At 33.2% G+C, this 14,622-nt stretch overlaps 1 protein-coding gene across 3 annotated transcripts in view; it reads right to left on the bottom strand.

Annotated features, from left to right (window-relative positions):
* Positions 1-2,109: 2,109 nt before the first annotated feature.
* The window catches only part of LOC111001211, a 44,644-nt gene continuing 32,131 nt past the window's right edge, over positions 2,110-14,622 (bottom strand). For 2 of the 3 annotated variants that reach the window (XM_045631764.1, XM_045631765.1), the window contains exons 5-11: positions 10,467-10,583; positions 9,803-10,051; positions 7,770-7,874; positions 6,131-6,361; positions 4,404-4,563; positions 3,223-3,350; positions 2,110-2,484 (exon numbers count right to left, since the gene is read on the bottom strand). In XM_045631764.1, coding sequence (XP_045487720.1) covers positions 2,356-2,484; positions 3,223-3,350; positions 4,404-4,563; positions 6,131-6,361; positions 7,770-7,874; positions 9,803-10,051; positions 10,467-10,583 — 1,119 coding nt within the window. In that variant the 3' untranslated portion in view covers positions 2,110-2,355. The remainder of the gene's footprint in view (positions 2,485-3,222; positions 3,351-4,403; positions 4,564-6,130; positions 6,362-7,769; positions 7,875-9,802; positions 10,052-10,466; positions 10,584-14,622) is intronic. The other variant, XM_045631766.1, reaches the window with a different exon arrangement.

Raw genomic sequence — 14,622 nt, 5'->3', positions numbered from 1 at the left:
AGATATAATCTTACATCTTAACGACACACCCTATTCCAGGCGACAAAGTCAAGCGAACAATTTCATACATTTTATACCCTTGAGTGCCGTAAAAGAATTTAATTAGAATTAGAATTAAATTTCTTGATTTCACCTGATGTTAAGTGATACTGCCGCCCATGGACACTCAAAAATACAAAATACAAATAAAACTATTGCAAAGTCTATCTATATATGAGGATTGAGGATTAATTTATTTTGAATTTGGAATAATGAAATGAAACAAATTGTAGTTATAATTTTATTTATTAATTCACATTTTTATACTTCATTTTATTTCACATATTTATAAGAACACAATTTTATAAATTTCTATTAAACGCCTGTATTATTATTATTTATCTCTGTATAAATTACTTTTACAATATATTATTTGTATAATTTATAAGTTGATATTGTTATATTTATACACTACATTACCGTGTTGATCTTAATTCTTTAGTTGACATTTAGGATACACAGAATTCGACGAAGAACACGATTGTAAAACACATTAATCGGAGAAAAACTTAAGATTTATTTGAATTTATTAAATACAAGAACCATGAAACGCCAGTTAAAATTAATGAAATCAGTCTTGACAGATAATAATGGATGGAAAACCTTATATTTAGGTGCATCAATGACGTCTAAACTAGTTCTAAAAGTGTTTTAAGTACACAATGCAAAACATGCTAACATTGAATTTTCTTAGGCAATCTTGTACTTATAATTTAACTTACAACACAAAGGTAATTAGACACTCGTATCTATCATGATTATCTCTGCCACTCTATCCGCATTACCTAGCCATTTTATTAAATGTTGTAGCAAACGATACGGCTGAATATCTTTCAGGCCGCTGGTTAAATGGCGTTGTTTAGTTAAAAGGCTAGGCTGTTAATTGAATAGCTTAATAAGCTGAGACATAATTATCCAATACGTTGGCTACAATAAGTCGCGCTTTTGGATCTCACACTACGAAGAAAGCGTGTTGTTGTAAGTTCTAAAGTTTAGTATTAAGTTATTGGTTAACAGCGCATGAGACTGAAGCTTCATAAGAGATCATTATGTGAATTAGCGCTGTGGAAGCGGAGAAAGTTCATTAAGAGCCTATTTTGAGGCCGGAAACGCCAAAATTGATAAGGCGGTTCATAACCTTATCGGCTTAAAGGATAGCGTATGCTTCTATTAATGAAGAGATAACAGATAATAATGGAATAATAGTCTAATTAGATCATTGTATTAGCAATAAACTGGATTACAATTGTAATAGCAAAACAAATGACAATTAAGACAATTTTGAATGAATATATTACTTACTTACGTCGAAATAGTTCGCATACAATTTAAGAGTTATTATCAACTAATAACTTATTATTATACTAGAATAACTTTAGAACTATTTTAATTTTGGTGTTCATGTTTCATTATGACGAAAAATATACTATCTTTGGCACTATGAATGTTTATACTAAAATAATGTGTTTAGAATTTGAGCTTTCTCATAAGTTTACAATGTTATGCTTAATACTATATACATTGACATATTATGAATCATTATCGTTACTTATACTACATATACCACCCAAGGAATGAAACTGGAACAATGGTTATTCTCAAGATATACACAAGATGAAAAAAATAAAAATATTTTCTACTTATTCGATTTATTTTGATACAATATAAACGTATCGTTTTATCCACTTAGCTATACTTGACGGTGTTAAATTTTAAAATTTAAAAAGCCGTAGAGTGGAGGAAGGCAATAAAATTATGCATGAGTCGTGGGTGTGAACATATTTACATTTTTGAGGCAGAAGGTTTTAATTTCATTAAAATTTCACCTCTAAATTTATTTTCATATATTTAATCAAACATATTTCTCTTTAGGGTTTACTTACAAGTTCTTGGTAATAACGACTATGACAGCTTAGTTATTTAATATGAACTTACGTGAAATATTTGCAATTTATAGTATAGTACTCATTAGAGTGAAATGTAAAATAATATAGAAAATAATTGAAATATTGACAAAAAATATTTGCTTAACGATTGTTACAAATGAAATAAACTATTGTGTTTCGTATATTAAATTAGAAAACATTTCAAATGTAAGGTTACTTATAACTAAGACAGTTCTTAGATTTTCTAACACACATGGGTTTTGTTTATTTAAAAACCACTCCCTTTACATTGCATGCTATTATTAGTTCAAAAAGCTACATTCATCAGGAGACTGTCTGATACCTATTCTAAAACACAGGTGTAACCTAACCGAGCACTAGAGCACATACTACAAGTGCAGTCCAGCGACACGCCGTGAAGGATGGGTGCTCAAATCGCGGGCAGAAGGGGACTCGGTGAACGAGGTCGCCGCACACTGCTCCACTCCATCATATCCTCGTCTCCCTGTACACGTGCACTCGACATACTCTCAGCATCACACTCCTCAACTTCCCAACTCTGAGATCGAGATGTGATCATTAACTAGGACGGGGCGCTACCGGGTGATCTAAGACTAGGACTGGACACTAGTATAGGAAAGGTAATCTTGGAATAGAACCTATCAAATATCTGGACAGCACGAAGCGCGAAGAAACTTTGAAAGATTCATGCGGCGCCGCAGCTAGAAGCATACTGCATAGGATACGGATGAGGACAAAGCGAAGGAAGACAGAAGAGGCCTAGAATCACAAATAGTTCAAACACCCTTATTTCCTTGTGATTTGGAAGCTGAGGAGTGCTGCCAACATTTAAACGAAACCTGAATATTGATCCAAAATTTAGAAAATTATTTATGAAGAACTTATTACGAGTGGCAGAATTAGGGTCTATCGGAAGGCCAAACACTAAGAGGTGAAAGCATAACATGGTCGTCTAAGAACTAAAATGATAAATGAACATCTAAGAACGTTTGGAAGATGGAACAAGTGGAATAAGAGATGTACTCTTCTCTTGAAGCAGCATGCCAATCGTAATAGGGATATAGACGTTGACTTGATGACTTAATTTTTTAGTAAGTATAACTTATTTAATTTAATGAGTGCTATAAGGAATATCAAACGGTTTCTCAATTCGACGATTATGTTTTGTGTATGAAATGTTACGTCTCAAAGTCCAGGCGTTCCAACTACGGGGTAGATGCAGGATGGTGCGATAAACCACGTATGAGGTGAACACTTACATATAAGAAGTAATTACCATCATCGTGTGTGGCGCGTTGTGCGGCGCAGGGGGCGCAGGTGGAGCCATAGGGGGCGGGGGAGCTGGCGGCGGTTCTGGTGATGCAGCTGCAGGTGAGAAAGATGAGGGAGCCAGTGGTGATTGAGCTGAAAGAAAGCATAATATTGTGAGAGTGTCAATAAAATAAATAGCGCGCAGATGCGTCTTTTCTTCATATGAAGATTTTCTTTTGACATACATATGTTTATTTAATACCTTTTCTGAGTTTAAAGCTCTGAGTCTAAACTTAATATATTTAGCTCAACAATACCCTATAGTAGTTATTTTCTCTTTACGCATCGCTTGAAATAGATCGCATGTTACCTATATTGATAATGTGACTAATTGTTTATAAGTAAAATAATTGTTTAAATTTAAATATTTGTAATATACAGACCTCTTTTGAATAACATGCTTTTATGTGTAAAATGCATATATTAACGCTTAGAGGGCACTTCAGAGCAATTTTATTTTATATTTCTCAAGTATTAGGCTCGTATTTCCATAACTAATAATAGAACAGAGATTTTATATAAGATTTTTGTTTAGAGATTTTTCTAAATATATTTTACAAACTACGTGCAAGAGCAATTAATTATTGGTAGGTGCATAATCTAGTGCATAATATAAGGATCTGTTGTATTCTATCGTCTCTTAAGACAGTCTATAGTCTATACCATTTTGTTATCAATGTTGAATAAAGCACTCGTTTCCCTAAGTTTTGTTTGTTTAATTGAATTTGTCAATTTATGAATAAATTAAAAAAAAACTCCCAGTGATGCCATATCATTTAATCTGTAGGTATATGGTAAGTGATCTATTTTTTCCCTATAAAAAACTAGAAGGTCAGCCACCTGTGCCAGACACACAGCGTCGATATTTTTCGGGTAAAACCGGTATGCTGCAGACGTTTCCTTACTATATTTTTCATCAGGTACGGTGAGTGTAAATGTTAAATGTGCATATAGTGAAAAAGTCCATGGGCAGTCAGAGTCAGGGATTATACGAAAACATAAGGGATGAGAAAACGCTGAAGACACTAGGCCAACACTACCTAACTATTTAAAATGACTCAGACGGCAGCAGGTATCATTTAAAGAAATCATCATGAAAATTTCTCGCGCTATTCGAAAGAACATTCATTCAAATCTAAGTCTTACCAGCTGCTGTTAAGGCGAGGACAAATTGGCTCCAATGGACACAACAACCACAGCAGAGCTGCAACGCGGCCCGCCGCAAAGCTCGGTGCAAAGCAATGAAGAGAAGAGGGTTAACCGCCGCATGGACGTACGAAATGTGTAGTGTTATTTGGAAATATAACTGAAAAAAACATTTTTATTACATTATGTATATCTTATCTCTCTATGTATATAAATAAAATTCTCGTGTTCACAATGTTCGCTCCCATACTCCACCGAAAGGGCTCGACCGATTCTTGTGAAATATAATTTTTTTGTGCAAATTCAATAAGACTGACAATCGGGAGGGGTGTCCACACCAAAAAGATTTTTTTTTTTGTTTTTTATGAGACTAAGAGATTTTTATTAGAAAATTTTCCATGTTGGTATGTACTAATTAGGTGGAATAGGCATTAAGGAAGTTCGCGGGTGCAGCTAGTATTAGTATAATTATTTTTGCACGCTTCTCTTACCGCTCGGATAGATGCTGTGATTAATTTCTTTAAAAATCTCACCCCCGGGTGTCATTATTATAACAATTCCATGTGCCATGTATGTATGTATTTGGAACGGGATTTAACAATCATCAAAAATATTAACACTATTTTGTACCTAATATAAATAATGCACCAATTAAATTGTACTTGTATTTTTCAATTTAGTTAAGAAAAAAAAATCAAAATGTTATGATTTTTTGAGTTATCTTAACAACCCGTATTTTTATCCGTAGTTACACAGTCAACTAATCAATATTATAACAAATGCTACCATCAATACCAGTTTCTTAACCATTTTTATGTCGTGACCAACGAAACACCAATAAAGTTATGTAAAACACTTTTGCGAACCCGTGCAAAATTATAATTTTACGGTGACATTTTTCTGGATCTGCTGACACAATTTTTTTAACAAAGAAATTATTTGCTAAAGCTATATTAACCCAAAAAAATGTTATTTTTTGCGGTAGTCGTATAAAAACCGGTCTGATGAAAAGGTTTCTGCAAAAACGGAACGCACCCTTATAATGAGATTATAATTATCTTCTAGAGAATTTGATAATGCCTAAAAATTTTCAGTGTATAATTTTTACATTATATGAAAATAAGTTCTCCGCCTTATTCATAAAATATGGACAATATTTCATGGTATATTCCCGTGAGAAGCGTTGTTGTTGCGGCGTTAGTTGCTAGTTCTTAAATTTGCAGGTAAATTTACTTTAAGACGGGAACCATAATTTATAGAAAATATAGACGTCTTAATCGTCAATTTGTGTAATTAGTGCTTATTCTTGAGTTTAATTCAGGGAAAACTATATTATTAATTTAAATCGTCCAACTCTACCTGCGCTATGAATACGTCATCGTACAACTGCAAATACTGGTACACAGCAATTTATATTGCGATATTGGAAACTGTCGAAAATGTGTGATGATTTTTAGTTTACGTATTCAAAACCATTTTATTTTATCATACCTTGCAGCGATTAGTTTTTTTCTGTACAGGGATTTGAGAGTTTTAGCCTAACAATTTTATGAGGCGATGAGAACACGGAGAAACTGATCGTGATAATGAACTGAGAAGGCAAAATATCACATGACTGTTCCGAATACGGAGAGAGGCGCTGGGGAGAAACCGGTGGAAAAAACGATGATCAGACATGAGCTACCAACTAAGGAGAGAGATTTGAGTCCTTATTTACGACGACTTACCTCGTACGCAACATGTGAAGTCAATGCTGGGTGGTGTAGCAAAGTGATGATAAACAGCGGGCCCCAGAAAAGAACATACGCAGCTGTGATGACCAGGAACATTCTTACTCTCCTTACTCCCTCTCTTTCTACTCTTGCGAGATAGCCCCTTAACCGTCTACCCCCTCCCAGAGGCAAGTTAGCACTGCCAGTTGGCCGGCAACGGCCGTCTGCAAGGGTGCCGTCAACAGTCTAGAAACACAATAGCATTATTATTAACTGTAACTGTTCAAACATATCATTCTAGAATATTAAGTAAAATGTAGACACTACAATAGTATAAGTCGAAACCAATTTTAAAGATATAGCGCTAATTATATAAGTTATTTTGAAATTTAAATACTAGTTAATAAATAGAATTCAAATAAACATCTAAGAAGAATTTAGAAGAAGGTTTGTTCAGAATAGGGTACGAACAAAGTCTATACGATATACATTTTGCCCACTCAGGCTTTCTTAGTTTTATAAGCTTGGCAATTAGCTAAATCGTCAAAGTTACGCCCCGAGAGTAACGCAACAGAGGCACTCTCTTCAGCTTTTCAAACCATTTATTGAGCATTGATAGCATTTAATTAATTAGTATTATTCTTTTGCTTTACGTGGGTAGTTGATTGAGTAATTATTAAAAGCATACCGTTGATCCACTAATACAGTATTAATTAATTATTGCTTTCGTCTCAAGAATAGTTATATGCTCTATTATTTATAAACTTTTACGTTTATACTCAACACACTTTAATTTTAATAATTTTTATTTATTTTATTTTTTATTATACATTAAAAGACAACAGTATAGGGATTCACCAATGAAATTATGGGATGTTCTATCTTGTTATAAATTGTAATTTATAACAAGATAGAACATCTCATCTCTATTTTACCTTTGTTAATTGGTTTATTCTGCAGAAACAACAGTAATTAATTTATATTCTTACAGAAAATGCTCAAGGAAAGAAAATACATGTTCAATCGTCTTAAAAGTCTGTTCTGACAAACGTGTGTTTTCTTCTTTTCTTAGTGTCCTGTATTTATGTTGCCACATACATCAAAATCTTATAGAAAATACTACACAATATAGCATGTACATTTTTAGTTATATCAAGATGTCATAACGAAATTATGGAGAATGGCAGAAAATTATAAGTTAATAGAAAATTAATTTGCATCATTAGAATCACCCCACTGAAGTCAAAAGAATTAACATCACGTTTAATTTATGTTTTTATGTTACTAGTTTTTGAGCTTTACCAATTTTACAAAGCTTTTTAACTTTATTCATGCACTTTGCGTACAAATTCTACAAAGCTCACAGCCATATCCTATCTAGCTATATTTACCGAGGATTTAATCTCCTAATTTCAATCCCAATTTTTGAGTTAAGTATTGTACAAATAAAACTCTCGAAACTTTAATTAATGATTTTAAAAAGCAATTGGTTATAGGAAACAATTTAACTTTAATTAATTGAATATTATATAATTGAAATTAGAAAATTAGATAACAGTGAAGTACACATTCATAATAAGTAATAGTTCGAAACGATTTCCAAATGCAGACAAATAATCGGTAAACTGTAATCTAAGGTACATGCGATAGTTACCCTGGGTCCTACGCTGTTTGGTAGCGAATCCATCCGCCGATTGTCCCCTGCCATACTGACTAGTGTGGTCACTAACCCCGCTACGCGCACTGCCTCTACGTTAGCCTGCATGCGTTAAGATTTAAATTATAACCTCCAGTTTTTAAACAATATTTAGAATAAATCACACAGAAAGACTGGAGGATAAATTTAAACCTTATAAAATTGATTATATTTTGTATTTGATCGCTTGTCTAGTCTTTTGATAATTCAAACGAAACTATGCATTCTTCAGCCTCCAAAGCAATGGGTGACGTGGTTTCGTTAGTTCAATCAACTGTTGTTTTAAAAATATTATACATTAACAATAGCAAGACTTTGACTTTAATTACCAGCAGTGACAATTAAGTGTTTGTTTAAAATATAATTTTTTTGTTTGTTTAATATTTAAATACAGTTTTTGTATCTATTAACACATTAAGTGCTCTTTTCTCTGATTCGAGTGGAGCGGGGTCATAGCTGCGGTGCCACCCACTCGGATCCGTGTGAGCGTCCCGTTAATTTTTATAAACCATTGCCAACCTTGGATCCGAGTATTCGGCACCCAATGTGCTGTATATACTGAATAAACATTCGCCATAAAAAGTTTTGGTTTCCGGCTATTACTTTGTATCCATTATTTAAGCATTCAAATTGTTAATTGGTGGACCAGACAGACGTTGTACTGTACACTCACCTCAAACACAATTTTTCAAATATATAAAAATATCTAGTTGTAATTAATCTAAACTGTTCTCGTATCCACTTTAACACTTATCAAAATCAATCCACCCATTTTTTGCGTTACGGCTTTATCGGGAAAGATTCGGTTGTCTTGGTCGTGGCATTGTTAATGATAATAACGACACAATAAGCTAATAGAAACTCAATATAATCACGTCAAGCGACCAACAAAACTTCTAATTGTCAAATTTTCAACCATACTTAACCATAGATAACAGTACGTTTAGCTGTCGGTTGCGATTTGTTTTTTCTGTTTATTGTGTTTTGTTATTCCACATTTTATACAACGTCCCACGGAAACTGGTTAAAATGGGGTATCCTATGTCCGTCTTCCAGTTTTAAGTTACCTTCCCACCAATTTTCATTCAAATCGGTTCAGCCGTTTTTGAGCTAAGTAGTGAAACTAAAACGACTTTCTTTTATATTTATATAAAGTACTTATTTGACTTATATTTTCTGTTTGTACAACCTACATTGTTTGTAATACCTATGTATTTTGTTTAAAAAATCTGTTTAAGTTGTGTATATTGTCTAAGTGTTTTGTTCTGTAATATGTATGTATATTCTATATGTAGCTGTAAGGACTTATACATAAATAATATTAACAGTCTTCTAGGAGAATATTGTTCTTTTCATAAGCCTAATCGTAAAATGTAATTTGTTTTAAAACCTAGTCATTCTATACGCGGGATTCATAAAATAGAATACGAATGTTTTTTTCGCAATACCGTGTGACTTTATAACAATGTGACATTAATCGAAAACTATTGGCGGATCCGCTCTACGAGCCAAAAATTAAATCACGTTGTTCTCGTAAATATTTCTCGCTCCGTTCAATAAATCCGGTATTTACACAATCGTGAACAAATTCTGGCCAGTTGATTGAACTATTCACTAATAAAACTTAGCTTTTATACATGTATTTTAATTGAATTAAAATACTTGTATCATCTCCAGGTTCGGCATAGGCTTATGTCTTTGAGACTCGCCACGCAGGAGATATGGTGCACGGATGTACGCAGAAACACGTGTGCACTCTACTCCATAACTCTCATACTATGAAAGGGATGTCCAACATGACCGCAGTATCATAATACCCTTACGTCACCAGAAGATCTCTTCAAACTTCTAATTTTCCTTAAGAAAATCTAAATATATTTTTGGCCCCACCCGGGAATCGAACCGTATACATGATCTGCAGTCAAACATGCTAGCCACTAAACCAATGAGGCATTATATAATTAATACACACATTCATAATGAAACCTTACCTTTGTCAGATCTCGGTGTAATTTCTTTAAATGGAAAAGTGTTAGGCCAACGCATACGGCGTTGACTCCAATCCATAAAGCATTTAATACGTAATGCCTGAAGGGTCCTCTAACTAAGGGACACGATGGAGATGGCCCATACGATCCGTAGGAGCCAGCACTGGCAGCTAAAGCCCCGGATAAAAATGTCGGGCCCAAGTTTATGGTGATTGATGCGAACCATATCATAAATGTACCGAAGAGAACGCACTGAAAACGTTAATATGTCTTTAATAGTATTTCATCTTGTTCCTACTCTGCCAAAAAATCTCTGGATATTAAAATAACGATGCTAGAATATCTATAGAATCACAGCCGAACGGAAAATGTAAAATTCAAATATTCGTAAGACAAATTTTGAAGAATCGTGGGACGTTTATGAATTCTAGGCATGGATAATTCTATATATTTACTATTAAAACCATCTCGGTAAAGGTTTTGAAGAATATAATTCCTTAATTAGTTTAGATAAGTGACAAAAATTGTAGATCCATTTAGTTAACTATATATGTACATAATATATAATATCTGAATTTTTTTAGAATCAAAACTGGTAATACCAGAACAAAATTAGCCCGTCTGTCAAATGTGTCTTTTATAATACTTCTATGAATATTTTTCAAACCTGCGGACTATCCATAAGCAATGGTGCGGACAGATCTGCCTGCTCCTCTTCGTTTTCAGGAAATATAGGACTGTCGTTCAGCACCGTTGTCAGCATATTCACTGTTGATACTGTCACCTGTTGGAAACAGAAAAATAAATTATTTTCAGATTATTTACTCAGATATCGAAACATAAACATAATAAACCGCAATAAATCTTGCTAAATTCAACGGACGGCCTACAAAACCTCTGCTAACAGACTGTTAAGAGAGCACAGAGTATTGTAAAAATACAAACAAAATATGTAATAATATTACATATTTTGTTTGTATTTTTAAGGCATGCCTATATTATAGGCATGGCATAAAACCTTATGTGTGAATAGGACAGAGAGTTAAAATAAACCTAATAGATTGAATTAATTTAAATTTACTCTTCTCCTTTGCACTGCTTTGTGGTAGTTTAAGTTATTTCTTAGGACACCTGGAAGAGGGAACTTAGCGATAAAGCCTACTGCTCTCAGAGTATCATTTTTTAGTATATATGTGATTTAATACAAATTTATAATTTAAAATATTTATACTAAAAATCGTCAATTTACGTCCATGTTCCAACTTACCTCATATAAATAAAAAATTATGGTTTTGGATTAAGGGACATAACGATTAACTATAAAGGAAACTCAGTACAAAATATATGTGTCTGCATTACCCTACAGTACTATACGTATAGTTGCAAGCGACATGTTAAACGACAATGTTAAACGATCTGTATCGTGTACTACATCATGAAGAACGCATGCAGATCTTAAGTGATATACATTGTTAAGCTGTCCTTTACTATAGCCAAGATTATTCAATCACGTTTTAATAAATACACGCGACAGTATGAGACTGATTGTAAATATTAAAAATAAATCAGTAAATCCAGATTAGTTATTACACTTTGTTTTTGCTTCCTCACATCGACTCGCATGATATATGCGCAGCCCGGACATACAACGATCACTATTAAAGCTTTGACGTTTTTAGCAATCGTGGAATATGCTTAAAAGAACAACTACAACCCACATACACACTCTCACTTACATACCCACACTTTCACACCATCACACAAGACAGACAAATTAGGTACCACTTAGTTACATGTAATAAAGAATTTTTATTGTTTGTATTCAATTTGTAATTTTTTAAACCTTTTTTGTTGTTTAATAATTATATGTATTTTAACCCTGGATATATTGTGCGATTGTTTGTTATTTATTATAATTAATGTTAGCTGTAGGATTACGAAATAAATAAATAAATAGTAAATTGGTGTTTCATCATGACCTCAAATAATGCAATTAAACTGATGGGATCTTTATGAATATATTACTTTAGGGATAATATAATAACAAAATATTATTAAATATGTTTGAATATCAATAAGAAAAAAGTTAATAATATTCATTAATAAATGAGAAAAATAAAAAATCCGCTCGGGTAATTCCCGCTATAAATTACAAATTAGATCTATAATTAAAGTTTCTCTTAAGTATTTCCACTTCAAGTCCAAATTAAACCGAGTTTAAGATTCAGCGAATCTTAAGAGAACGGTATAAAACTTTTTAAGAAATTTTCGTTATAAATCATTCAGAGTGAAATCGAAATAAAATTCAACTTATTAGTAGTAAACAAGCGCTTATAAATTCAAAACAGAGATAGTGACTTCATTGCCTTACTGAAAAGGCCTGACATGTTCCAACGGATCCAGATGATCCAATCTTACTCATCAGGGGTAACATCAGATTAGGGTATAACACTTCCTTCACTGCGGAAGAAGACCTTTACTTCGTATTTTTCTCACTCCAGTGACCTTCTTCCAGTCAATCGCCTGAAGAGCTCCTGCTCTTTTAACCACCCCGCTGGCCCAAGCCGTGGTCTGACTCTCGCAGGAGACTCTCTTGTGCTAGTTGCCAAAAGAGCCCAAGGTTCATTAAAAAAAACTTATTCACAAATATAACTTTTATTTATACCTAAGACAAACATTAGAGATGGTAAAGAGTGCGAATCTTAATCCTTATTTCACATAACTATTAATACAATTTGATCAATCAATATTCCAACTATTCCTATTTTCTGAAGGTCATGTTAGTTGCAGAATTTCCTCCACACTCCCGTCTTTGGCAAGCCTTTGCGCCTAGGTGATGTTAAAACATGTTAGAACTTTTACTTGATTGGTCCAGCTATAGGAGATCGGCCATACGGTCTGGTGCCCACAACTCTGCTAGATGCGATAAGTTTTTCTAAACTTTCTGGATCTCTGTGTGTTACGTGTCCAAAAAATCTAAAATGCGTTGGTAACAAAGTGTTGATGTTGATTTTTACCTGTAAAGCACATAGACACTTATCGTTAGCTGTCTAAGGTATCCTAAGCAACCACCTCCAATACTACATTTGCAGAGCAACGATTTTTCTCCCCTCAGATGTCTCTCCAGGCTATTCTAGGCAGCTTTAATAAATCCGTGATGATATTAATAAAATTCCGAAGGGTTCTCTCATACTGAAGATGAAGTTACCAGATATAGAAATATTCTAGATGATACAGAAATATCTCTTGTAAAGATGTCGATCACGTATCAGTGTAGAAACGATAATGGCACGATGCCAATTCACCCGCATTGCGATTCAGTCTTAGCTACAGCATCTTAGTTACGGTAAGGCTATATTTTCACACAATTTACAAGAAAATTCGTGAAATATGGAGGGATTTTTTTTTTAAATGATAACGTAGTCTTATGGTAAGATTAGAGTCCTAACGCTATGAACGACACGCGAAACAGAAATGAACATCATTATTGCTGCGAACGAGCCTACGGGATGCCTAAAAAAGGACTGTCTTCGCAGACCATGCACACTCATAGTAGCGCATACGACCTTTAAGGGACTTGGAGGCTGTATCTACCGGAAGTTGACTTAACAGTTCGCAAGTTCGCAAAATAAAATATCTCGTAAAGCGGACAGTGGACCGTGGAATGGAACCGTGGTTATGTGTGGCATTAAAGCTCATCTCAGTTAAATAATGCGGCCTCAATCATAGATCGTGTCACTTCTTTATGTTACCGCAAAATTCCTGAAATTAGACAATAAAATTTAAAACTTAACTTGTATCTCCATTATATACCACAGATTTAATCCCAGTTCTCGGTGCTATTGGAAAATGATAACAGTTATCTTATGCTTCATAAACTTTTATGTGAGTATTAACTATTAACAAGTATCGGTAGTACTCAGAGTAAGTTTTGCTTGAAGTTGCAAGCTCATATGAGATAATTTACGTAAAATAACTTACAAATTTTAATAGATCTCAAACTATTAAAATTTTAAGATAACTAAAGTAATAACGATTGATACTTCAATATAACGTTATTTTTAGATTTAATGGAAAATCTAACTAAATCGTTGGAGACAATATCTGTGCTGGGTTTTGACGGACAGCAGACCACAGAGAATTTTTTGTAAAATTTGGTGAATATTTATTTATTTATTATGCTATATATAGGTTTCATTAGTTATTTGCTAACAAGCGATTTCTTCCTGGCAATCTTAATATGGAACAATACAAAAAGCAACACATACAGAGAGTAATGTATAAGTGCATAATTAATTAACAAAAAGAAACTCAAAATAACATGCAATATAACTAAAATTAAATCAAATCAAAACTTAAGATAATGTACACAAGTAATTAAATTAAAAAGGTTTTTTGGTATTATATATAAACAATGCACTATACAATAAAACAGTAATCGCTTGTATGATTTTACACTTAAACTTAAATTATACTTTTTGTTCTGTGCTTGTTTTACCAAATACTCTCAGTTTAGGCAATATACATTGTTTTTAAAAGTTTCCATCTGATTTAGTTTTTGTAATAGTATTAAACAGTGACTTTGATTTTAAATATCTGTATGAAAGTGCTGCAAGCAAGATACAAAACGAAACTTGTGTAAACTCCAAGGGAAGTAAGACAAAAACATTTCGGCAAAATAATATTTATGTTGACGAATAGGAGATTCCTGCCATGAAAATATTAAATATACCTGAAAATATATACCTACCATGCCGTACGGAGCAACATATTTTTAATGTTTTATACGATGTATTTGGTATATTCATTTTTAAGTTTAGCAA

This window comes from Pieris rapae, chromosome 16 (assembly GCF_905147795.1).
Source record: "Pieris rapae chromosome 16, ilPieRapa1.1, whole genome shotgun sequence".
NCBI lineage: Eukaryota > Metazoa > Arthropoda > Insecta > Lepidoptera > Pieridae > Pieris > Pieris rapae.
This window is presented reverse-complemented; position numbering and strand designations above follow the sequence as displayed.